Below are 27,512 nucleotides of genomic sequence, written 5' to 3'. Positions count from 1 at the left end.
ATTTTGGGCAATTTAAATTACATAATCCCAAAGAATTTAAATGATGTAAATTTTAGAAGGATAACTTTGCCCTGTTAAAACGCGATCAGCAAACTTCCAGCAACCATTTTTATGCATTCAGATGAAAATCAGGAGCATGCTAGGAAACTTGATGAGAGAGGATTGTTGCTTCTCGGTAGGATCTTGGAAACTGCCTGGATTTAAAGCCCAATAACTACCGTATGAATTAGTCTCCAGGTAAACACACTCTTGAGTTTGCCTTTGGCTTTTAAAGAGCAGATTACAATATCAGCTTTGTCTGGAAAAGTGATTTAAGCTGCCTGCTTGTTAGGCCACACTTGTAATTTAGAGGCGTGAGGCGGACCTACACTCTGGGGAAGCGGGCGGCTAGGCCCTCGACCACGCCCAGGTAATGCTGCCTTCCCAGCTTTGTGCCTTTGCGCACGCGTCATGGCGCCAACTTCGCCACTAGGAGGCGCCGGGCCCTGTCCAGGCCCGCGGTGGGGAGGCGCGTGTGGGTGTGACGTCACTGCGCACGCTGCATCTTGTTGCCGGGCAGCGATGGCGGCTACCGTGGAGTCCTCCGTGGAGGACCCGCTGCGGAACTTTGTTCGAGTTTTGGAAAAGCGAGATGGCACGGTGTTACGACTGCAGCAATATGGCTCCGGCGGCGTGGGCTGCGTTGTTTGGGACGCTGCCATCGTCCTTTCTAAGTACCTGGAAACGCCCGGGTTTTCCGGCGATGGGCCCCACGCTCTGAGCCGGCGGTCGGTGCTGGAGCTGGGCTCGGGCACCGGGGCCGTGGGGCTCATGGCTGCTACTCTCGGGTAAGAGCTGGCGGGAGGGGGTGCCGCTTTGTTTGGGAAACCAGGATTCCTGCTTTACCATGCTTGTGCCTACACTTCAGTCGACGTTATTTTATAGGGCCGATGTGGTGGTCACAGATCTGGAGGAATTGCAAGACTTGCTGAAGATGAATATTAATATGAACAAGCATCTTGTCACTGGTTCTGTTCAAGCCAAGGTACTGAAATGGTTTGTATGGCCTTTCAGCTTGTTTTAAGATAACGATTTGTGGTTTGCTTTAAATTGCGTTTCGCTAAAAGCATAGTTAATACAAAGGGGACTTTCCAGAACTTTTTTTATAAAACAATAAGTTATTAAAGCAACAGTTAAAATATTTGTTGGCATTTTCAAGGGGGGAAGCAATAGAAGACTTTCCTTCTCCGCCAGACTACATACTGATGGCCGACTGCATATACTACGAAGAGGTAAGTAGTCATTATCTTTACAAGTTGTATTATAATTCGTGGATTCCATAGTGCACATTTCTTCCCACTTTAACATCACTGAATGCAGGATAGTTTTCCTATAATTGATGACACAGTAAGGAACATAAAGTTTACCAGGAACAACTACATACACTCAGGTTAAACATATAGACCTGTGAAACATGTTGACAGAAGTGTTGCCTGCATTTTTAGCATTTTACTAAAGGCTTCTGTAAAAATCTTCTTTTAAAGGTTTTGTCATTTGGATCTGTTATGAAAAGCTAAGGTTTTTTTAAGCTCTTCTTGGTGAAGGTGTTAACCATGACATTGAAAATTAAGTTTCGTCCTAAAGAATTCATTGCTCTATGGCAAGATTGATTCAGAATGATACTTTTTAAAATATCAGTTTGTGTATATTGTGGGCATCACTCATTTTTAAAATAAAACATTGAACTAACATGTTCAAGTTAGGGTTAGATTCACTTTTGTATGGTAAAGTACGGTAAAATCCCAAGTTAAAATAGATTAAATAAAATTAATTTTTTAAGAGTGAAGATAATTCTATTTGTTTTCCCCTGGGAATACCAAAATGTAGTCACCTGGAAACAAATCGATACAATGGTTAATTAGTTAAGAGTACCAATCATTAGTTACAGAGCTTTAAGCACATGTACTTTGTTGATTGATTCAAAAATAGATAAAATGGAGGGGAGTTATAGTTACCCTCCATTTCCCCTACTCCCTTTTTATAGTAAAAATATAAATTTCTAAAAATCCTAAGTAAAAGTGATATTCCTTTTTGAACAGTCTTTGGAGCCGTTGTTGAAAACTCTAAAAGATCTTAGTGGATTTGAGACTTGTATTATATGTTGTTATGAACAACGAACAATGGGAAAAAATCCAGAAATTGAGAAAAAATATTTTGAGGTAAGTACTAGATCTGTTTTGTAGTGCTAACCCTTCAGCGAGGCTTTATATGACTATGTGCTCAAGTATGTTATGGTAATTTTGAGTGGAGAACACATTCTGCTTGCTTAAATCCAAGGAGAGAATCCTTTATTGCCCAGCATTCTATTAAGCTCCCCCATCCTGCCCCCCCACCAACCTTTTTCATCTTTTCTGATCCTTTCTTTTATCTTTTCTAATTAGTTGATATAGTATCTACAGAACAATTTAAAATGATAATGGTGACACCCTTGTGCTTTCTGGGAAAGTGTTCAGTGGGTTATTTTTTCTTTTTTAAAGATTTTATTTATTCATGAGAGACACAGAGAGAGAGGCAGAGACATAGGCAGAGGGAAGAGCAGGCTCCCTGTGGGGAGCCTGATTTGAGACTCAGACTCAATGCCAGGACCCCAGGGTCATGACGGGAGCCAAAGGCAAATGCTCAACCACTGAGCCACCCAGGCATCCTTCAGTGTTTCTTTATTAAACGTGATGCTGGCTTTTGGGAACTTACTAATGACGTGTGTATTACTTTTGGAAAGTACATCATAGAAACATATGTGATTATGTTTTTACTTTCTGGTTTTGGGATGGGGTGTTTTTGTGTTTTTTGTTTTTGTTTTTTTTTTTAAATAAAGACTCACAGGAAGTTGCAAATTAGTATATAGAGCCCCATGTTTCTTTCATCCATCTTCCCCCAGTGGTCATCTAAAACCCTTTTGATGGCAAAAATCCATCATAATACGAGTGATTCCTCTTGAGGGTATATCTATACAGCTCTGCAATTTATCCACTGAAAAGACTACTTTGCTTGAATAAGAATGCAAATACCTGACTCTGCCTCAGATATGTGCTAAAATGGTTTTTAATTTTCATGTTTTTCTTAAAAGTAAAGAATGTTAATGAACTTTTGAGACTATAATTGAAAATTCTATATTGTTAAACAGTTTATATTGAGTCAGAACACATGTAAAATGCATATATATCAAGTGCTTGACTCAATTTTTCATATGTATACACCCAAGTAACCACCCTCCATAAATAGAACATTTTTCAGGACGTCAGAAGGCTCCCATGTGCCCTTTTCCAGTCAGTACTCCTCCAAAGTTGACTGTTGTTCTGACTTCTGTCACCACAGGAAACTTCCTATTCTTGAATTTGAAGTATATCTCTTTTAAATTTATAGCTCCTACAGCTAGACTTTGACTTTGAAAAAATTCCTTTGGAGAAACACGATGAAGAATATCGAAGCGAGGATATTCATATTTTATACATCAGAAAGAAAAAATCGGTAAATACATTCCCAGCTCTTTATCCTCTGAGATTTCATTAGCTGGGCGTTGTCTCTGGGCTAATGTGTGGAGTATTGTGTTGATTTTTATGTAGGGAAACATTTGATGACTCACCAGAGTCAGGTACTCTGAGCGTTCGATCACTTAATCTATCTGGTCTTGTATTCTTCCTCTAAAATAAACCAGGCTTCTTTAATAAAGATCCCCTTCCCATCTGCAAATAATAGAGCTTTATGATGGGCATTACCTTGGGCAAATAACTTAGCTATTTTACATTTCTGATAATCTCAGAGATTTAAAAATGCCAGTTCTGACTTTTGTGAACTTTGTCCAACCATTCAATTTTTTTAAATAAAGTATATTAAGGTAGATCTGTCCAGTAAATAAAAATGCACTCAGTTACACAGAGCTTATGTATGTCCCGCTTTTTTGTTGCTTGCTTTATTACCTGTTACAATAATTATATTCTATGTAAGTTGCCTCTGTATGCCTTGAGTTTGCACCTGTAGAAAGGAAGAATTATATCTCATCCATTATGTAACACCTTTTTTATATGTGACTACTATAAGACAAGGACATGATCTAATTTATGAATCAAGGATGCTAAATTTAGTAAGTCACATTTGTTACTATTTATCTTTGTTTTGATTGAATTTATTCGTGATGACGTTTTTTGATTATGTGAGTTCTAGCCAAAAGCAAATTACTTATAATTTGAGGGATCAAGGCTAGATGTTAAAACTATGAGGAAAGTGAGGTGGTGAGATTAGCAATTCAGATCTACTAACTTTCATTTAGCATGGTGCTAGACATACAAAGATAAATTTTAAAAATGTTTTATGCCTTAAGGAATCTGGTTTTAGTTCAAACTGCTGGGTAGTTTTAAAAGTAGAATTTTTCATGAGGCATAAAGATTTTGTGTCTCCTAAAATGTAAAGGTTTTTTTCTTTTTCAAAGAATCACTTCTTTTTTTAAAAATTGATAAACACTTTTAAAATGTACAATTCAGTGGTTTTAATATATTCACAGTGTTGCACAACCATCACCACTTTTTAATTCTAAATATTTTTTATCACCCCAAAAAGAAACCCTATACTCATTAGCAGTCACTTCCTGGTCCTGCCTCCCCATAGCCTGTGGCAGCCACCCATCTGTTCTTTGTGAAGTTGCCTGTTCTGAACATTTCTTAGAAGTGGAATCACACATTATGTGGCTTCCTGTATCTGGCTTCTTACAGTCAGCACTGTGTTTTTAAGGTTTATCCATGTTGTAGCACACATCATAAGCACTTAACTCCTTTTTATAGTTTTTTAAGTAAAATACAGTTTTAATATTTTTTTTGATATACTACACCTTATCCATCCATTCATCAGTCAATGGACATTTCAGTGGTTTTTCACTTTTTGGCGATAATGAATAATACTGCTATGAATTTTTGTGTGACTTGTATTTTCAGATCTCTTGGGTATATACCTAGAGTAGAAATACTAGGTCATATGGAAACTCTGTTTAACTTCAGGGAATTTGTCAAACTCTAATTCATAGCTGCTGTACCATTTTTACATTCTCACCAGCAACAGCTGAAGGTTCTAATTTCTTCACAGCTTCACGCTTGTCATTATCTATCTTTTTGATTATAGCCATCTCAGTAGATGTGAAGTAGTATTTCATTATGGTTTTTATTTTCATTTCTCAAGTGATTAATGTCAATATCTTTTCATGTATTTATTGGCAATTTGTGTATCTTTATAGAAATACTTTGCCTGTTTTTTTTTGTTGTTTTTTAAAAATTTTTTTACTTTGCCTGTTTTTAAATTGTCTTCTTACTCAACTCTGTTGAGTTATAACAATTCTTTATATATTCTGGATACTAGACCCTTACCAGATACGTAACTTCCAAATACTTTGTCCCATTCTGTGGTTTATCTTTTTTTCTTTTTTTTTTCTTGATAGTATGTCCTTTGAAGCACAAAGCTTTTTAATTTTGATGATGTCTAGTGTATCTGATTTGTCTTTGGTTGCTTTGCTTTAGGTATCAGCAAAAAAACCATCTCTAAAAGTTATGTACAGTTACTCATTTGTATTGCATTTAGCCATTATTAGGCATATTACTTAGTAGCAAGTACCCAGTAAATTCTTAATTTTTTCCTAAGAAATCAATCTTTAAAGGTTCCATTTTTTTTTTCTTATAGAAATCTCCATCATGAAATCTTTAGCCATCTTACCCAAGCCTCTAACAACCTGGGTAAGCTAAAGATGTGAATGGAGCATATGAATACAGCATGGGAAGATTGTGTTCACAGATTTTTCCAGCATGTCCATAGAGATTCAATATATAACTGACAACCACCATGGGCTGCCTGCAATTTGAAAAATGATTACTGACTGCCTGCCTGCCAGTGGGCTTGAAATCCAACTTAGTTTACTTTTAGCTCAGCATCAAGTTCCACTTAAAAGAACATTGTTTATCAGTCACTCCTCAAATGAAAATAAGTGTTGAGGTTTGCCAAAAGCCTGCCAAAAATAAACAGTGAAGTGGCATGGTTGACTTGGCGTTATTTTCAGAAAACTAGAGATAAATTGGTCCAGTTTCTAAAGAGACATCTATGTAATTCTGTTTAAGTTGCAACTAGTAAAATTTAGTTGTCTATAAGATCGATAAATCTAAAGTTTGGTTTTTATTTTAATTATGCAGTGGTTTTTGTCATATGTATCTTCCACTCTATTGCTATTATTAAGATAGCTTTTGTATTTAAATGTTCTTTTACTTTAAAAAAAAGAAAACCTGAATATACTGTTTTGTATACTTACATTAGCCAAAGTTTTATTCTTTTCCTCCACCATACTTGTCTATGTGAGTCAGATAGTAAATTATATTGTAATGAGTTGTAGGAATGAAAGTAAGAAATCAGGAGGGAGGAAGAGATATCTTTATAAACTTTTTTATTGGAGAATGGAACAATAATAAAAAGTCCAGTTTTAGGCTTGTGCACCTATATGGCTCTTGCACTTTTCTTCATGTATATCTTCCAGGAAAATGGCTGAAATCACTGGCGTTGTTCACATGAAACAAAGATTTTAAAATAACTACAAATGTATTGCTGTATACATTTACCAAGTGATAATTGATTCTGTGTATTTTCTGTTTTATGTCATGATAATCAGTTGCTCGCAGACTGGTCTATTAAGACTTCAGTCATACCAATTATGAAGAGTAATACTAACTGAATAGAATTCTGGTACTTGTGGCATTGGTGCTAGGTGGCACATTTTATGTATTAAAATAAACATTGTTTCTGAGATCCTGTGATTTTGTGAATGTTTCAGAAATAGCTTTGAAGAAAATGAACATCTAAAGCAGGCTTTCCAGAAAAAGCAAAAGCAGCCCTATTTAGAGAAATTGAAGATCCAAGTCAGAAGAACCATTCTTTCCTTCAGGCTTTCTTCAGTCTTTAAAGTTTGTTTTGCTGTTCTTTTGGAAAGTACGTTGTTCATGCTGCCCTTAGCATTTCATTAAGCTGTTTGCCAAACAGTATAAACTAAATATACGATTCTTTGTTAGTTACAGATAGCATCAGTTAATTACTAGTTAAGTCTTGGCACAAATGACTACTTTCTAGCCTGTTCCATAATGCTGTGGAACTTAAAAAAATAAGTCTGACATTGACCAGCTAAGTAGTCCACCCAAATGCTCAGATCCCTGTTCACCCTCCTCCTCTTTTTACTGTACTTCTAATATTCAGTACCTCTGGGTCTTCCGCCTGAAGTGCCCCATGACATTCCCATATGAAAGCCTAGCTCCTTTTTCTTTACATAGGTGTGCCGTACACTCCAAAATCCTCTGGAGGAGTGGGGTTGAGATCAGTCTCTAGAGCTTTGCCAGAATTACCCTATACTTGTGTGTGCTTCCCTTCCCTGTCTATTCCCACTCTCTTGATTTATCACCTCCTTAATATGTCACTTGCATACATTCATCGCCATCTGTTCTGGAGAAATGACCTAAGCTACTGACTAGATTTAAGTAATTTGTAACATTAAATCATGGGATTTTTTTTTTTCCTATTCTGGAATAAGGCCAAAGCAGAGATTAAAAATTACCAAGTCTCAAATTAGAAAAAGCTACCAAGTCTCCACATTGTGAGATCAGAGAACCACTTATAGTTAGGATCAGTGAGCACTGTGGGGCTTACTGAAGGCTGCCAGTTGAAGCAACATGCCCTATCATGAACCACCATTTCACAGACAGCCAAAGAGGTCTGGGAGAGGTCTCTTTGGAGGAGTACAGTGCTGAGGAATGGGAGGTAGGTAGTCCTTTGGGCTCTCTTATGAGGGAGGGAACAGGGGGCATCTGCACTCAGAAACAGAAGGGAGGTGTGAAAGAACAATTCAAGATTTGGATTCTTCTAAGAAGGGGAACCCAATATTTCCTCCACCTAGTTGGATTTTTTTTTTTTTCGAAAATTTTATTTATCCCTGAGAGACACAGAAAGAGAGGTATAGGCAGAGGGAGAAGTAGGCTCCCTGCGGGGAGCCTGATGCAGCACTCAATCCCAGGGTGTCCTGGGATCATGACCTGAGCTGAAGGCAGATACTCAACCAGTGAGCCACCCAGGTGTCCCTCCACCTAGTTGGATGTACCCAGCAGAATAGCATATCTGTGTTTTTATTTCAGAGCATGGGAATGAAATTGGGAGAGGTGGGGACTGTCACCCAGAGAGAGAAAGATGGGTCCTGCCAGCCAGAGTATTGACACAGGAGTTGAAGGTCAGAGGACTCGGGCAGCAATATGGGGAAATTCAAAGGCAGGTGCAGTAGATGAGGGAGGTGTGACACCACAGACAGGATCAACCAAAAAACAGCCAGCTCCAATCTCAAGGGATTGCCAGGGCTTGGGGCAGGTTGGGGTACAGCTCAGGAATGAACTTCTAGGCCTCTAGGTGAGGTGGGGGTTGCCACTGTGCATCACAAAACCCATAGACCAGTTACCAGAATGCTGTTATAGCTGATTAGGGAGCCCCCATTGTAAGGCAGTGTTTCTCAAACTAGGCTGCACATGGAATCACCTGGAAAATTAAAAGCAAACAAAAGCCATGTTCAGGTCCCAATTCAATTAAGAGGCACAGAATTTTTGTTAAAGGGATCCAGGTGGTTTGACTGTTTAGCCTAAATTGAGAACTGCTTTGTTAAGGAAACCTCTTCTAGCACCTACTTCCCAAGGAGAAGAGAGCAAAGGGAGGAGAAATAAACCATCCATGATTACAGTAGGCCTATACTGCGTAAGGAAGGAAAGAGCTTTGAATCCAATGAGGAATCCCATGAAACAGGTTTTAAAATAAGACTGAGGTTGAGAAATTGACTGTTCACCTGAATATTTAGAGAACCTGGCCAGAAAGTTAAAGGTGATGCAACTCAAGAGGAAAGCGGAGTCCAGTAGCTGGAAAAATGAAATTATTACAGGTTAGTCTCCAATGACTTGAGTCTCCCCTGTATACCAGTTACAACTAAAGATCTTTGAGATTGCATAACTTGGAATCTCAGTTCATAACCAAGGGTCTGTGAATCTTAACGTTTCATGAACTTGAGAGTGAAGTTAGGTTATTTTTGCTTATTTTAAGAAGTATTAATCCAGGGATCCCTGGGTGGCTCAGCAGTTTAGCACAGCCTTTGGCCCAGGGCGTGATCTTGGAGTCCCGGGATCAAGTCCCACATCAGGCTCCCTGCATGGAGCCTACTTCTCCCTCTGCCTGTGTCTCTGCCTCTCTGTGTCTCTCATGAATAAATAAATAAAATCTTAAAAAAAAAGAAGTATTAATCCAGATTGTTAGTGGGATTTTTACAAGGCTACCTTTTTCTTGAAAGTTTCCTTGTTAAATGATGCCAAATGCAATATTAACTCAGACTGTAAATACTGTATTAATTTAAAGAAGTGTCGGTTATAGAAATAGGACTGTTCTAAAGTTTCCCTGTAGATGGCATTGCTTGACTTTGTCTTTAGACGTTTGATAAAAAGGAAGTTGTTAAAATAGAGTATTTTGAAATGGAATCACACTTGCATTAGATTTTAAAGAATCAAACTACTTATGAGCTGCTTTTGAGTATAACGTGGTCATCTTAGTGTGTTTGTGCTGCTAGAGCAAAGTATAAACTGGGTGGCTTATAAACCACAGAATTCTATTTCTCAGAGTTCTGGAGGCTGGGAAGTTCCAGCAAAATCTAGGCTCCAACTTTCTCATAGGTAGCTGTCTTCTCACTGTAGAAGAGCAAAGGATTGCCGTGGGGTCTCTTTCATAGGGCACTGATCCTATTTATGAGAGTTTCACTCCTATGACCTACTCATCTCTCAAATGCCCACCTCCAAATACTGTCACACTGGGGGAATAGATTTAGCATGAGATTTTTGGCAGGGTGGTGGCAGGGAGTGGACACACAAGCATTCACATCATAACAATAGTATAGGTAAAGCTGAAGTTTTTTCTTATAAAATTGTATTTGATTTATCTTTATGTCCATTGCATTCTGATATGCCTTTTGAATTTCTGATTATTCATAAAGCTACAGAAATTGCAATTCATAAACCATTTCTCTGCTATTGATGTCTTCTGAGAAAGACATTTAAGAGGCTAAATTAGTTGGTCAGGTTCTGAAAATGAAAGTACCTTTTATATAATGTATGGTTTTATGTTTGAGGCGCTCGAAACTTCTAATTAATTTTAAGTAGTTTTTCAAACCAGTGTACCTTCCTTACAGAGTAATAAGTAGCTTTTACGTGAAAAAACTGAAGCTCTGTCTTTGCCTTTTCCACAGTCCTGTAGGCTTGGGCTATCTATTTGACTTTTTGTCTTTTTCCTCAAGGAACATCAGGATTTGAAAGAGCTTTTGATTCATTGATAATAGAGACTTTCAAGCTAATACAGAAAAAAAACTGTGGCAACAAAATTTTACTGAAAATTAGTCAAGTAATGGAGAAGCAAAGCTTTCACTTTACATAATTTTGAGTAAGAAAGCAGTGAATTCTCAAACCGTGTATACTTGTTGGGTTAAAACTGTTGCATATGTGGGGTCATTTAAGATACTGTCTTAGGTTCTTAAGTATTGGTTGGCGTTTTGTGAAGATCTAGTGAGTCATCAATTGTGAGATAGATTTTATATAATTTCCCTGTTAATAACAAGATAATTTTCAAATAATATACTTTAAAATGTATTAGAGCAAATTATCTCCATGATAATTTTTTCTCATGTGCATTCTAAAAAACGTGTCAGAGCATAAAGACCAAATTATCTGGGCTTGAATTCCAGTTCTGCCATTTACTAGCTGTGTGACCTTGAGAAAGTTATTTAAACTGTTTGTGTCTGTTTTCTCATATGTAAGGTGAGGGTCATAATAATACCTACATAGTAATTTGCCACAGGAATTAAATCCATTTAATATATGTAATACGCTTAGGTACCTGGCACATATTAAGTGTTCAGTAAATGTGATTATAGTAGAGGTGTAATTACTATACACATAGGGACTAGGAAAATGTATGTAATATAAATCAATTTTTATCTATATTGCAGTGCAAAATCTGGGCATCTTTTTGAGAGTATAGGACCCATGTAAATATCACTCCCCCATCATGATGGGAATGGCACCTGGAGTAGAAGAAGGATGAGAACGCTGTTCTACACCCCTGTTATTTGAACAAGTAAGCAATTTAAGAAAGTGGAAGAAAATGGGGTGACAGAAAAATATTTGCCCCTCTTTTTTATGGTTTTAAGTAAGTGCCATGGCCATTTAAAAGCCAATTGAAACAGGAGACTCATTTCTAAATACAGGAGCCTGGGTTTGCTGGCTGGTGCTCCAGGATTAACATTCCACCTCCCTGGACCTTGAGCCAGATCTTCCTTCTGTGGTTCTTATCTCTGTAAAACTGAGACCACTTAGGTGGCAGGTATTGAAGTATAGCAGCAGGTCATTTTTCTGAAATGAGACTTGATGTATCTATATAATTCTTTTCAAAGTTTGGATATATCAACCCTGAAAGAGCAAGGTGACTGTAAAATACTTATGTTAGCAGTTAACCTCCCAGATAAACAGTCTTTTACCATGTAATGAGTATATATGATGGGTTGCAGGAGCTTAGCTTAGCTAATGCCTTGGGCTACCAGGCTGTGTCTGCCAACAGATAAGAGCGAGAGAACCTTGAATTGGACCTGTTTCTTCATCAGCCAATGTAAAGAGGCACATGGGCTTACCTGCATTTATTAAATTTTCAAGGCCTTTTTTATTTTCAATGGATGGAAAAGATTGTCATGAACACTAAATAGCTGGTTTTAATTTTTAGAAAAATTTATTACTTGCCTATAATACACTAACTTATTTTGGTGAAGAATAAGTTTGCACTTTTTAATATTCACAAGGTTGAAAACTGCTGTTTCTCCCTTGCAAAGCAAAAATAAGATTTTTGGAAAAGAGCTATTCAAGATGTAGATTTTTATAGGCTTAAATGTTTGAATAGTTAGCAGATTTCCTTCATGTTATTAGGTCTAATGAAGTAGTGGTAGCAGTCCCTTAGGCCTCTGGTGGATCAGTGCTTAAACACTCTTGGGTGATTTCTTTTTTTAAAGTTAGCTTTTATTGCAATCTATTAATTTACTAAAATCCAGGCATTAGCAGTGTGAGTTCCAGGTCCACATGTTGGCTCATCATTACTTTGGTAAATCATTGCTGGAGTTAAGAGTATACAATACAAACATCCATGTATCTACATGCAATACCTGACTTTGTTTTAGGAATGTGCCCTGAAAACCCACTTGTGGGGCACCTGGGTGGTTTAGTTGGTTAAGCATCTGACTCTTGATTTCAGCTCAAGTCGTGATCTCAGGATCATGAGATCAAGCCTCTGTATGGGACCCTGCATTCAGTGGGGAGTCTGCTTGAAATTCTCTCTCCTCTCCCTTTGCTCCTCCCACCCCACTTGCACTCTCTCTAAAATAAATAAATCTTCAAAAAAAAAACCTGCTTGTACTGCATGCACAATACAATTGTGTATTGGGGTGCTCTAAATATAAATAAATAGCATATTTTATTCAAAACTTAGATGAGAAGCTTTACCGTTGCATTCAGAATGAATCTAAAGAATCTCATGGCATATAATTTACATCAAACATATGCCTGGTTTCCCAAAACTTAAAAACAGGAAATATAAGTCTTACACTCTCACAGATAATAAATGTTTAACCAGCAAGTGTCTTCAGATTTCTGTGAATGTAGGTACAAAAATGTGCCTTTATTTTTTTGTTTGACTGATTGATTGATTGATTGATTAGAGGGGGGGCAAGTGGGGAGGGACAGAGAGAGAGAGAGAGAGAATCTTAAGCAGGCTTCATGCCCGGTGCAGAGTCTGATGCAGGGCTTGACCTCATGACTCCTAGATTGTGACCTGAGTTGGAATCAAGAGTAGGATGCTTAACTGACTGGGCACCACCAAGGCGCCCCCAAAAATGTGCTTTTAAAATAGCTATCTTCTTTCTAAATCTTGTCACAAAGATTTTTTTTTTTTAAATCCCGTTGTTCCAAAACTCTTTGCATCTCAAGCATATATATGACACCCACACTCAGTCTGTTGCTCTCTGTCTGAAGTGTCTGTTGTTAACCGGAGATCCTAAGGAAGTGGAGAGCACAGTAGTGGCTTAGTGTGGCCAGTAGGAACAGAGTTCCCCATTAGCCCTGGGAGACAGCCCCAGTTCTACTCTATGTCTGGTCACCTTTCCGTTATGCACCCAAACTTGAACATTATGTTTTTCTCTTGAGAAGATCATTCACTTGATTACTACCTAATCTAGCTGTTTGTCCTTGAGCAACTTGACCTCTCTGAATGTTAATGTCCCTTTCTGTGAAATGAGAATGCTGCACACTGGCTAGCACTGTGTGCTAAACCAGATAATAAATGGAACAAGAGCAGAGAGGAAGGCATTTCCCAGCATGAGCCTCAACTGTTAGCTCTGAGAATTGAGACTGGTCAACTCTTACAGACTGGAGAAGTGTGAAAGAAGTCATCCTAAGTAAACAATACATAATGTGGTCCAGGGGAAAACAAACAAAAGCCTCAACTGTCAAAAAAGGAGGGATTCCGTTTTGCAGCATGCCTATCAATTATTTTTATGTCCCATTCTGACTTTTTCACCTCCTCTTTAGAGTCCACCTTCATCACAGGAAGGGAGGAAGAGATCATGGGAAGAAGACTCCAGAGGTTGCTCTTACCCAAAAAACTGTGTTAAGGCATTAATAAGATATTAGGTATTATTGGTTTGGTACTTCCCAGTAGAATGTAATACCAAAACAAAACAGAAATAGCCCCCTTGAAACCACAAAGATCTTGCTGCAGAGGGCAAGAGCATAATTTAGCAGAGAAGTTACTGGAGTCTTCTCAAAATACTGTAAAGGGGACAGCAAATGAAATATGCCTTGTTGCTGTTAGTTTTTCACAATTTTTAAAAAGATTTTGTTAATTTATTCATGAGAGAGGCAGAGGGAGAAGCAGGCTGGGGGGCCTGATGCTGAACTTGATCCCAGGACCCTAGGATGATGACCTGAGCCAAAGGCAGATGCTCAACCACTGACCCACTCAGGGGCCCCTGGTTTTTCCACATTTAACCTGAAGCTGAGGTCTCATATTTAAAGTGTCTAGAATAACAACTGATGTAAAAGATCCTCAAGACATTTAAGTTATTTTCCCTTCTCCCATTATCATATCCACCCTCCATGACTTCGTGGAAATATTTGACACATTTATTCACTCAGTCAGCAAACAGGTATCCCTACGTGTCCAGTATACACATTAGTACTCTCTTAGGTACTAGGGGCAAATAAATCAATAAAATGCAATCTTATAGCTTTAAGCTGCTCACTTATCCATAATGTGATAGGCATGCAAAATGAATTGCAACTCTGGGAGAAGTATAATAATAAAGGTATGAATTAGCTACAGTGGCTGTACAAAGGAGGGTGTGGTTAACTCTGTAACTGCATCAAATGTGGTAATCTGGTGTCGTTGGAACATAAGGGCAGGGGAAGAACATGGAGAGTCTTATATGCCATATTCAGGAGTATAAGTTGGGCAATGAGACATATTAAACAGAAATCACTTGAGCCAAATCATTTTAGAAGGATCATCTGACAGTCCTGGGACAAAATATAAGGCCAAGAGATCAAGAAGGAAGTATTAACAAATGGCCCAGCCAAGAGATGTTGGGATGGGGATAAAGGGTCTGAAATTAGGGAGCATTTGTGAGAATGGACAACAAGGGATGGATTTAAGAGCCATTGTGGGCCTATACTGAATAAGAAATGATGTAGGTGCCCAAGGAGCATCCTGGTAGAGTCAGAGCCTCCACAGCCCACATAGTGTCTTTGTGCACATCAGATAGGATTCTTTTTTTAAAAAATACTTCCTACGGAAAAATGTGATATTAATTTTATCAGAACTAGAGACTTTACTGCCATCTACCAGAAACTCATCATGTATACAAATTGTACAAGTTTGGAATCAAATTATAATTAATTTTTTTTCCTTTAACTTCAAAACAATAATATCTACCATGTGAATGGTGTCCCCTTTCAATGGCACTTTTTTGCAGTACACAGAACAACCACACACTGCAGCCCTCATGAGATATAATGTAATAGCTAAATATATAGGTTTAGGGTAGAAAAGAGGGTGAATAGTGAAGGGTAAGGTCTTATAGATAACTCCAAATGTATAGATTGAAAAAAAAATCCAAGATAAGATCCTGGGAAATATCAGAATCCAAGGAATAATTGGAAACAAGGGAGCTAACAAAAGAGAAATCTTGGAAATGTCTTCTCCTTTGGCTTTAGGGACAAACAGTTTTCTGTTCAAATATGTTGATGGTCATATAACTCCTATGTGTGTACTTCAGACACCAAGATTTCCAGCCTACCTTTCATGGGCCAGGTTTAGATTTTGTACCTCTGTTCCCAAATCCACACAGTAATGCTGCTTGCTGGTCAACAGTTTTGTTGTGGGCAGCGTAGTGGTGCTTGGATAATGATTTTAATATGTGGTTCATATTCTGTAAAAATGAGAGAAGACCCAAAAAAGGAATGATAGGAAGCTCAGGTCTCACATTTAATGTAGCCTAGACCAGGGTGGAAATACTGGTTCTCAGAAAGCTGGAAATCTTAGCCTCCCTGCCTCCTTGTTGGACTTAGTTTGTGAGTTCACTGGTGAAAAGAACAAGAAAGGGGATCCCTGGGTGGCTCAGCGGTTTGGCGCCTTCCTTTGGCCCAGGGCGTGATCCTGGAGTCCTGGGATCGAGTCCCACGTCGGGCTCCCGGCATGGAGCCTGCTTCTCCCTCCTCCTGTGTTTCTGCCTCTCTCTCTCTCTCTCTCTCTGTCTGTCATGAATAAATAAATAAATAAATCTTTAAAAAGAAAAGAAAAGAACAAGAAGAATATGAAATAAAGAGTACAAAACCAACACTGGATGTCTTAATGTTGAACACGAGGGTATGATTCATTTTCTCTTTGGGAACAGAACTTCCTTCCTATCTGACTTCAAGAGGTTCAGACTTTCTCCTTCAGCCCAGAGTCTGGCTGTTCCTTGTCAGTCATCATCCTGTTCCTTTCTCTGTTGCCTGCCTCACGATTCCCCAGACTTCTGTCCTTTGACAGCTCAGCTCTACGTACTCTCCTTAGTAGCTGGTACGATTCTCATGATTCCAACTACAAGTTTACTATAGATTCTTACTCTCTCTCAACCTCTGGCTCTGACCCCTTTGAAGCTCTGGCCTTGCCTCTTAGCTGCCTGCCTGCTGTCTTCCTCAGCTTGCTCAAGCAGCAATGTGTCCATTTTGAGCACAATTTCTGCCATTTAGACTCTTCTGCCTTGCTTGCTAGTTTTACTAATGGTACCATTCTCTCACCATCTTTAATTCCTTCTGCCCCTTCGTAAAACCAGCATGTATAGAATCCCCCATCAGAGGGACTCACAGTCCTTCTCTCCTTTCTGTTTTTACTGCTACCACCTCAGGTTCAGGCCTCATTACCTCTAATTTATGCTCGTGTCATAGTCCCCCACTTCCAGTGTGTCTCTACACACATCTCTGCAAACAGTGGTGGCAGAGGACTTTCCTAACTTGGAGTTCCAAATGTTCATCATCCTGTCAGAAACATCCCCAGAGCCTGCTGGGTGTTCAGTACCCTTTCCAGTACATCTCCTTCTACTTGCCTCTTTTTCACTTGCCAAAGCAGATGTTTCTGGATATACAGTGTGTTTTACTGCTCCTGTCTTTACTCATGATCTTTTCATGTAGTGGGCAATCATAGCAATAGCTTCAGTCCCCCATCAGACCTTCTCCCAACTGTCTATGATAAAGACCAAATTTCCAAGAACCCACTGCACTGACCCCTCTGCCCTCCCTGTAGCCAAACACAGCCCAAATTGCTTCATATCCTCAGCTGCAATTTAGGGGTTGGTGTCATGTGACTCAAGCTAACCCCACAGAGCCCTCTGGATAAGAGGCACTTCTTTTTTAGGATAGCTGATGCTAATGATGAAATAAGCCTTGAGTTTCCAAGAATAAAAGTCAACCCAGAGAAAAGCAGAGTCTAGAAGAAAAGAGAGAAACTGGGATTCACTTTGAGCCTTTGCAACCAACCATGCCTAAAGCCAGCTGTACTTCCTGGACTCCCCAGTTACATAACCATGTTAACTTTGGTTTGGGATTGGGTTCCTCTTCCCCAGAGTGGAGCAGGTCCTAATTGGTGGAGTGTTCAAGCTCTCCTGCTCTTCAAATCGTACCCCTATCTTAAGATCCTTTACAACCAGTACTTTTCTCAGGAAGTGATCTGCTTTTTAAGTCTTCATTTTGTCCATAATACGAACCCAATCACCTTAGCAGTTGACTTACAAGCTTTCTAGAATAGTGTTGGTTGCTGATCCTACTATGGAAAGCTTAACCTACCAAACTACAAAAGGGAACATCATAAAACTAGTCAGAAAGTAAAAGTGAGGAAACAAAAACTTGTGGGAAGTTTGATTTAATGTTATAGAAGAGCAAATCCACTGCCTTTGCACCTAGAAAATGTTCAAGCCTCCACTTTTCTGTCCCCATCCTGGAATTATTATTTCAAGGGAATAACTCAGGAGTGAGGAAGATGAATTGCTTAGGATAGAGGATAGATGCTGGGGCTCCACTAACCCCCAAGGTTAGGGGGTGCCTAAAAAGTGGAGGAAAGGTTACAACATGCATTAGGAGAGGTCCTTCGGTGGTGAGGTCTGAGGTCCAGAGAGCAAAGTGAGGAATGGAACGTGTCATCTAAGAAAGGTTAAACTTCCTTGCTGCTTTTTGCCTGGATTATGGGAAAAGCCCACATTTAGTGTGGAGTTTTAATTTCTCTTTTATTGTGATTCTCTTTAGTTACATAGCTTTCAGGAAAGTGACACCTGGGTATAGCCTTCCTGTGGTAGCAGAAAGTGAAGAGGCCAGTGTAAGAAACACACGTGCCCACATTATCCTCTGGCGATGCTCATGGGAAAGGAGTAGCATCCTCTGCATGGAGACAGGTCTGGACGGGCAGGGCGGAGCTGGAAGAACCAAGGAAAGCACCGACACTGGGTTGGCCACTCAGAGAGATGTAGGATAAAAATCTCCCCTTTCCCAGTATATGCCAGTGGGGAGCCCTGGAACAGAGGTAGAGTTGGCCCTTGGGGGTACAGATGTTACAGATGCAGTACACATTCTCCCGGACTTTAGATGGACTAGTCCAGAGCAAAGCATTGAAAAGATTGCAAGTAGCCTAATCTTTTTTTATATTACTAGATTCAAGACTATCAATACAATTCATGGTTATATCATGTTACTCCAAATAAGTTGGTAAGGTAGTTTTTAAGATTGTGATTTCTTTTATGGGATCTCTAATGTTTTTCTGTTAGGACTATACAGCATCCTAAAACCAAATTGAGATTTTAAAAAAGAAATCTAAAATAAAAGCATCCATTTCAAAAGCTTCTAGAATGATCCCTGAGTCTCACAAGGACTAGTATATGAAAGACCTCAGACAACCATTCACTTACTGTTCCCACTGTAGAGCCCAAGTTGATTTTAAATACAGCTTTGATGATTGACAGATGATTGGATACAGTTAAAGGAAAATTAAATTAGCAACCAGTAGGAAACCAGATTAAATGTTGGGTTGCATCTGGATGGGCTCAAGACTGTCAAAATTGATAGAAGTGCTACTTTATGTGATCGTGCTTAATGTGATCAGGGCTAACATAAGACTCAAGCTAATATTGCCACTTAGCAATTCAGAGTTTTGCATTTAGATAAAGATCTCTGCCCAGACCTGTGTAATGTGAGCAGAGAGAATGATGGTGTGTGTGTATGAGGGTGAAGGCTGTAAGTAGGTTTATAATTAATTTATAAAGAGCTGGAAGAATTCTAGAGCTTTATTTTTCTTACCAGTGTCTCTAAAGCACAGGCACACCTTGCCAGATAGCCTTGAAAAATGTGACTGTTATTCTGGAGCAAAAAAAAAATGGCATTGTTTGCTGTCCTTCCATGAGGACCTGGCAAGGAGAGTAGACTTCTGTAAAGAAAGAACCAAGGACCTGCTCATCAAGCACGAAATGGTTCCAGCTTATGAATCTCCTCAGAAGTATTTCTTTAACCACAGGAGAGTTCAAGCAATTCTCTGGGTGACCCATGAGGTTCCAGAGCGTTTTGCTACCAGGCATTGATGGTGATTCAGAGTAGCCACTCAGAGCCACCTCAGATGGGCCTGTCCCTCTCCTGACTAAAGACTTGCCTCAGCACTTGTTAAAAATAGATTGATTGATGAGAGAATACTGAGAGGGAGAAGCAGACCCCCTGCTGAGTAGGGAGCTTGATGTAAGGCTCAATCCTAGGACCCCAGGATCTTGACCTGAGCTGAAGGCAGATGCTTAACCAACTGAACCACCCAGCCCCTGTTGCCTCAGCACCTCTTGGTGGGAACATTCCAGGCTAGATGAAGGCCAGAAGGCGAAGGCTGACCTCCTACCCCTGCTGTTGACAAGCCATGAGTCCTTGGGCAAGTCCCTAGATCTGAGTTTGTTTCTTCATCTGTAAGATGGGGATGATGATGGTGGTGACGTTTGTTCTATCCACCCACAGAGTTCTTTAGAGGCTCAAACAGTAAAATGGATATGAGAGCCAAATGTCAGTTGGAAAGCTGAATGGGGACGCCTGGGTAGCTCAGCGGTTGAGCATCTGCCTTCAGCTTAGGTCGTGATCCCGCAGTCCTGGGATTGAGCCCCACATCGGGCTCCCTGCATGGAGCCTGCTTCTCCCTCTGCCTGTGTCTCTGCCTCTCTCTGTGTGTGTCTTTCATGAATAAATAAATAAAATCTGGGCAGCCTGCGTGGCTCAGCAGTTTAGCACCACCTTCAGCCCAGGGCCTGATCCTGGGGCCCCGGGATCAAGTCCCACATCAGGCTCCCTGCATGGAGCCTGCTTCTCCCTCTGCCTGTGTCTCTGCCTCTTTCTCTCTCTCTCTCTCTCTCATGAATTAATAGATAAAATCATAAATAAATAAATAAATAAATAAATAAATAAATAAATAAATAAATAAATAAATAAATAAAATCTTTAAAAAAGAAAGAAAGGTGAATGGAAGTGTGAGTTACTGTGTTTGGCTCACCTTTGACAAAAGCTGTGATTCCTTCTTCAGCCCACTCAGTCAGGCCCTCTCCACATTTGAGAATAAACAATCATTTTGCCAGGACCACTAGCTTTCTCAGTTCACAGTTACTGCCTGAGGATCTGCTTCATCTCTGAACGAACAGGTGTGCCTATCTGAGGGTCTGCAGAAGGGCGTGGGGATAGATTGTGGATCAGTTCCCCTTGGTCCCTCAGGCTTTCTTCCCTCAGACCCTAGGTGATTTCCGGCAGACCTTATCAATCTTTGCCCTCACTTTTTCTCTTCACAGGAGATATGGAGAGGCAGAGTCGCCATCTCTCCTCATTTGTGTTCAGTGGGCCAGGCCTTGTGGTAGGTGCCAGGGATACCAGCAAGTTGTGAGCTGCTGGCTGGCATGAAAAGGAGCTAGTTCCTGAAAGGAGTTAAGTGCTATGGGACAGAGCCCAATACATGCCACTCATTTTATAAATACTTATTACTATAGGAGCATAGAGGATTGGCCTGGTTTTGCAAATATGTTTCCTTTGGCTTCTCCAACATATCAAATGAAAAAACTCCTCAAGTCAACACTGTGGCTTATTTCATTGTTCCTGGGAGCCTTAGGGTTAAAGGACTTCCAGGGCAGGCCATAAACAGTGCTTTGTCTTATGGGAACTTCCAGCCCATTGGAGACCAGAGCATTAGACACTGGACTTGCAGGGGTTCCGAGGCCCCTCGGGTCCTTGTTCATCAGACAGGGCTCTCCTCAGGGCTGAAGGTCACAGGAGGGCTCAGCTGCAGGAACCCACTGGGGTTTGCTCTCAGCTGCCAGCTTTGCTCAGAGAAAAGGAAGTTCTGTGGCTGCCTGGATGGGTGGGTCCTGAAGGTGGTGGAGGACGTGCAGAGGGCAGAGAATCCTGAGATTGCCTTGCATACTCCCATCTTCAAAGCATCACCCCACCTGTTACAGTGAGGGGTATACCACCAGGGAGAGCCAGGAACAGCTGGCTTCTGGTTCCAGCTTTAGGCCTCTAGACACTGAAGAAGTGCCATGTATGCTGATATATGCTCTGAATTGACCACTGCTCAGAGCTCATTTATCCCCTGGCGCCTTCCTCCTTTGGGTACGAAAATCCAAAATACTCATTATATTCATTTTATGTAAACCCCTAGTTGTGGCACAGTGGCTAAGGATCCCCTTTGGTCCTTGAACTTTATTCTGACTTTGTTGATTTGCATTTATGTCAGTGCTGGGTGGAAACAGGAAGGTGTTCATCTAGCCCAGAGGCCTCTCCAGATGCCTTCATTTTAAAGATTCTGTTCTGTTTGTTCACATTGTGGCTTTGATGACATTTTTTCATGTTTCTTGTTTCATGTATCGTGCTAACTCCATGGCCCCCTCCTTAAAAACAAGAACAGCATCTTACATTCTGTATGATTCTTGCACTTATTGCTGGAGGAATATTCCATTATCCAGCTTAGTAATAATCCAACTTTCTTTTCTTGAGGCACCTATGATGTGTGACTAGGTCCTTGGAATACAGACATAAGCAGTTGTGGATGAAAAGCAAGGTAAGAGTGGAGAAAGAGTAGTAGCTTATTTCATAGAGTTTGGTAGGAGTGAGAGCCTTAGGATTGAGAGAAAGCAGGTAGGAGAGGGTGAAGGGAGAGAGATTGTGGCTGAAGATAATGTGGGGTTACTGGGGATGGGACACTACGTAATTTATGAAGTGAGATTTAGAGGATCCCAGATAGAAGGAATGCAATCCAGAACAAAGGCAAATGGATTGATTCTGGAAAGAAGAGGGTCACTACTTCAGTAGACTAATGGAGTGAAGGAAAGAGATGAAGCTGCATTTGGACACGGATGTCGAAGGGAAGGGGGTTCACCACCAATGTCCTTGGGTTTTCACTGTTAAATGAATCAAAAAGGAGATTTAGGTCCTGAGATTAAGGAGCTTATGCTGCTAAGGATCCTTGGTGGGTGACTTAGAAGTGCCATCTGTGACACAGAAATGCCCATGTGGCCTGATTGGGGGAGATGCAGAAAAAGGGAAGCAGAAGCAAAGTTGGGAAGCAGAGTTATCCCGAGGATCATCTTTCTCTCCTCTCCACTCTCCCCCTTCCACGTACCAGGATCCTGAAACCCCCAGAGAGTACCCCACTAACCTGGCCCCACCTCCCCTCTTCCCTCAAGAATGCCCTTTGCCAGCTACCTATCAACTAAGTGTTGCTCTTGTTTCAGTAGGTGTGCATGGTTCTGGGTACTTTTCTCTCTCAGATAATTGTGATAGTTTTAAAGGGTGGGGAGGTCCCAGTAGATTTTGGTTCATATAGACTTTACATCAGCTCTGGATCAGTATACCAAATTGTTAATTCTCAGAGAGGCAGTTCAGCAAAGTGTCAATTTGCCATATGGCCAACTTGTCAAATTTACCAAAATAACCAGTTTCCCAAAGCTTGTTTCAAGGAGTACTCTTTGGATATATTCATGCATATATTTTTCTCAAATATAGTCAGTGAGTATAAATATATTCTTCATGCATAGTCAATGATTCTGAAGATGTCCAACAAAGAAGAATATATTTTTCTTGTGGGTATAGTTAATATGAATTTGTTATAAGCTGGATTGTGCCCTTCCAAAATGCATATGTTGAAGTCCTAACCCCCCATTATCTCAGAATGTGACTGTTTGGAAATAGGGTTTTTAAAAATGTAATTAAGTTAAAATGAGGTCATCAAATAGATCTAACCCTGTATGACTGGTATCTTTATAAGAAGAGAAGATTAGGACACAGACAGGTACAGAAGGAAGAAGATGTGAAGACACAGGGAGAAGATGGTCATCTACAAGCCAAGGACAGAGGCCTCAGAAGAAACCAAGCCAACACCATTATCTTGGTCTTCTAGCCTCCAGAACTGTGAGAATATACATTTCTGTTGCTTGAGCTACCCAGTCTGTGGTAATATGTTATGAGTGGCCCTAACACACTAACACGATAATGTTATGACTATATTTTAAAATATAATATATATTTCATTAATATTTTTTAAGGAATGTTTGATTTGTATTAAATGTTTGAGTTTTAGAGCAGTTTAGTCTCCTCAAATATATTCAAGAAGAAAATATTCATTTAACATTTTAAAAGCCTTAACATAAATCTGTTCAAATTCATTGATTCTTTTTAGGAAGAATATTTCTTAAAACAAGATTTTGTTTTAAATGTTTGAATGTAGCAGATTGGTCCTTGGTTTGCAGCAAATTGGGCTGCTTTCCCTATTCTACATGTAATTAGGCTGTCCTTGGTGCAGGGGGGCTGTCAGTGTGGGACGTGGGGTGTCTATATGGAAATTCTCGTTGCACTCCTTGAGCACACACCAGACACTATGCTAGATACCTTCCCAAATGTTGTTCCCTGAATTCTCACAATAAATAGACTGAGGAGATAGACAGGTATCCCATGGTACGTAGAAGAATATCAAAACTTAAAGCGGTTAAATACTTCCCCATGGTCGCAGAGCTAATCACTGGGGAGAACATTCCCTAGTCCTGATAGATCTAGATACGTTATGTTCCAGCTCTGCTGTATCCCAGCTGTGTGACCTAAGACAAGTGGATTAACTTCTCTATACCTCAGTTTTTTCATTTATAAAATGGGAACAATACAACTATTCACCAGATGGGGTTGTTGGATGGATTAAATAAAATAATATATGTGCTTGGCAGAGTCTGGCCTGTACAAAGTCCTCCAATGTTAGCTGTTGCTATCAATTTAGAAAATATGGTAAGTATAACATCAGACATTATATAGCAGTGTTTCCAAAGTGCTTTCCGCTCTTGAGATGAGGAAATCAAGGCTGAGAGAAGGTGAGGGACTCAGTTGGGCCCTCCAGTCTTTTGTTCTGATTGGTGAAGCCTACCACCTTGAGGGCAATCTGCTCTACTCAAAGTCCACCAATTTAAATCTTAATCTCCCCTAAAAACACCCTCACAGAAACATTCAGAATGGGGTTTGATCAAATATCTGGGCTCTGTGGCCCAGCCAAGTTGACAAATAAAAGACTCACCATCACAATATCTTTGCCCAGCTTCATCAAGAATTTTCTGAGAGCTTATGTGTGCCACTGGACTTCACCCCTAGGCCTCAGATGTCCTAGGAAAGGGAGGCAGGGCTATGGGAGAGGGCTGAGTCTTGAGCCCTGCTCGGGCCATCTTTCTTCCTTCAGAAGAAAAATGCTGGAATGACACAATTTACTTTATTGTATCAGACTGGAGGGTTAGAGGTGAGCAATTTTTTTCATCATTTCTTCTGATAGGGTTGTAATGTTTTCATTATATATTAACTATAAACTTGCATTCAACTTAATGAACCAGAGGGAAAATGTGTTAATAATCTTCTTAATTATGGTACTTGTATTAAGATTTACTTAAGCATTGTTCATTTTTAAAAAATCAATTTTATTGAGGTAGAATTGCTGACTTCACAAATAGATTTTTATAACACTCTATATTGTTGTTGAAACTTGAAGCTAAATTCTGCATAGACTGAAATCTCACCATTTGGACATTAGGGGAAGGACACATCTTGGAGACTGGCCTAAAGTGCTTGGGCAAAAATCAGCCTTTTAAGTGTTAAAACTATAACACAGAAATCATAAGGCAATAGCTGTGTGGCAGTGTTAAGATGATTACAATTATTAGGTAAGCTTGCTAAGGTTGGTAAGTAGAAATTCTCCTCTAGTAAACAATGCAAACAATATTCCTAGAGGAATACTCAATGGGCCAGACATCTAAAGCATGCCAAAGGAAGGACTCCAGAAAAACTAAACCCTTATACTTCATTGCCCCTTACCACAGGAAGGCCAGGTATCATTCTTCTTATTGACAGTAAGAGAAGTTCCAGGTTATAGGGCTATAGGGCAGCAGGGAACACGAGACCCACATGGTCTTTCTTTTACATTCCGAACTATTGTTGGGGAGCCTGGGACACACAATTCCGTCTAAGGGTACAGGGGTGAGTAGAGGAGAACGAAAGACAAAAAGTAAACGAGGGCCATTGTTGCTTATTGGCCCAATGGAAAATCGAATCTGTTGAAAAATCGTATTGTCTATTTTGACTTAGTGACTTCCCATCATACCCATGTACGGGACTGATAAAGGCAGAAGAAAAAAAGAAAAGATGAGCACTTTAACACAATTTACAGATTACTGCTTTTCTCACCAACAAAAAAAAAAAATCTCCCAATCCTCGAGGAGTGGAAGTGGAGGAGGGGTGAAGGAAGGAGCGGCACTGGTGACAGGTTTTCTCTCTGAGAGGAGGGAGTCACACCAGCAGAGCTGTGAAAATGAATCATGTCTTTTCTATCAAGGCTTCGCACAGATTTTCTGGGAAACCTGTCATTGAGGATCCAATAGAGAGGACTGTCCTTTTCGGTAGCTTAGGGTTTTCTGGAGGAAACAGAGTAAATCAATCTGGGGACAAAATTGCAAATTAAAATAAAATTTAAGGGCAGCCCCGTTGGCTCAGCGGTTTAGCGCCACCTTCAGCCCAGAGCCTAATCCTGGAGACCCAGGATCATGTCCCACATCGTGCTCCCTGCATGGAGCCTGCTTCTCTCTCTGCCTGTGTCTCTGCCTCTCTCTCTCTCCCTCCCTCTCTCTCTCTCATGAACAAATAAAAATAAAATCTTAAAAATAAATAAAATAAAATAAAATAAAATAAAATAAAATAAAATAAAATAAAATAAAATAAAATAAAAATTAAGTTGTGTAATGTGGCCTTTGTGGGCTACACTTCCCTTTTGGGGAGGTCAGCAAAGCCAGCCTAGTTGAAAGAGAAAATGTCAGGCTTGATTGCTTTGCCACATTGTGAAGGGGTCATTTTTTTGGCCCCACTTTTCATGCTAGGAGTGGCTCTTTACAGAATAGCACTAAAGAGCATTGTCTGTACAGCACCTCTCAGTTTACGAGGCAACCCCATGTGCATCATTATATTTAAGCCTCACTAATGCTGATTTATGCTGCCCATCTTAGTTTAAGGCCACAGCAAAGGGCACACATTCAAAGCCTGTGCTCTCTCTACTTCAGCACAAGGTAGATGGACCCACAGTCTGTGGAGAGGGGCAGAGTGACAGATACCTTTCTTGTTGGCTCCTTGTTAAGGAGGAGACCAACTGGGATGCCTGGCTGGCTTAGTTGGTTAAGTATCTGCCTTTACTCTGGCCAGGGTCCTGGGATGGAGCCTCACGTCATACTTCTCCTTCTCCCTCTCACCCTCTGCTCATGCTTTCTCTCTCTCTCTCTCAAATAAATGGATAAAATCTTTAAAGAAGAGAAAAGAGAATAGAAAAGAAAGAGACCATTTTGCATGGGACTGAAGGATTTTCCAGGACATGGGAGACTCCTGGGGAAAGTAGACAACTAGTCACCCTACTTATTATGTTACCAGAAATCCTCATAGGAGATTCCTCAGGAGCCACATTGAGCGGTAAAATTTTTAGGATGACAGTTACATATGCATGGGATTTGCATATAATTTACTTCTCCTCAAACAATATTGGCAAGCATTTTAAAATTTAACATTTTGCTATTCTAAGATTGTCATTCTGACTATTTTTTCTCCCTCATTTCTTCTCCATTGTTGTCTCAAATTCCCAAGGGGTGGATGTGGAGGAAGGATAGAAACAGGATTGGTCCCATTTTTATTTTTTTATTTATTTATTTATTTATTTATTTATTTATTTATTTATTTAGGTCCCATTTTTAAAAGGTGGTCTTGGTTGCAGTATGATGAGGACTGATCTGTATCAGTGATTCTCAAACTTGGATATTGTGGAGGGGTAGCTAGCCCCCAGTGATTCCTGCCCCCTGGTATTCATGCTCTTCTGAAAGTCTCTCGCTCTGTGTATAGTCTAAATTGAGATTTGTCTTGAGGAAGTCCCGCTCCCCACCTCCCAGATCCCTAACTCTGGGGGAAGTGAGAGACCGAACTGATAAGGAGTTGATGTTTCCAGCCAATAGCAAAGACCCGAAACCTATTGGAGGCCATGCAAGTGAGCCTGGGAGAAATTCTCCAACACCAGGGAAGTCTTGAGATGATCGCAGCCTGAACAACACATGACCACAGCATCATAAGAGACCCTAAACCCAAATCACAGAGCTAAATCCATTCCTATTTTTGACTCCTACAAACTCTGAGCTAATAAATGTCGCTTATTTTCAGCCTCTGTGTTTGAGGATAATTTGCCCAGAGCAAAGATAACTAATACACATGTGCATCAGAATCACCTAAATAACAACTTGATAAAATGTGCATTTCTGGGACCCACCCACA

At 40.1% G+C, this 27,512-nt stretch overlaps 1 protein-coding gene across 7 annotated transcripts; it reads left to right on the top strand.

Moving 5' to 3' along the window:
• Positions 1 to 41: 41 nt before the first annotated feature.
• On the top strand, positions 42 to 25,440 carry VCPKMT (valosin containing protein lysine methyltransferase). 7 transcript variants are annotated; one of them, XR_005363233.1, is made up of 8 exons: positions 460 to 827; positions 925 to 1,035; positions 1,199 to 1,271; positions 2,079 to 2,198; positions 3,403 to 3,507; positions 11,069 to 11,196; positions 21,687 to 21,750; positions 22,960 to 25,440. XR_005363233.1 is itself a non-coding variant. In XM_038544664.1 (6 exons), the coding sequence occupies exons 1-6, from the start codon at positions 562 to 564 to the stop codon at positions 5,713 to 5,715; spliced, it is 690 nt and encodes a 229-aa protein (XP_038400592.1). In that variant the 5' UTR covers positions 493 to 561; the 3' UTR covers positions 5,716 to 6,810. The 7 variants fall into 7 exon arrangements, 1 of the variants encoding a protein (XP_038400592.1); XR_005363232.1 differs by having other exon boundaries at positions 22,957 to 25,440; XR_005363235.1 differs by adding an exon at positions 6,836 to 6,990 and having other exon boundaries at positions 463 to 827; positions 21,687 to 25,440.
• Positions 25,441 to 27,512: the final 2,072 nt, after the last annotated feature.

Source organism: Canis lupus, chromosome 8 (assembly GCF_011100685.1).
Source record: "Canis lupus familiaris isolate Mischka breed German Shepherd chromosome 8, alternate assembly UU_Cfam_GSD_1.0, whole genome shotgun sequence".
Classification (NCBI taxonomy): domain Eukaryota; kingdom Metazoa; phylum Chordata; class Mammalia; order Carnivora; family Canidae; genus Canis; species Canis lupus.
Note: the sequence above shows the minus strand (reverse complement) of the source record. Positions and strands in the feature narration are given on the sequence as shown.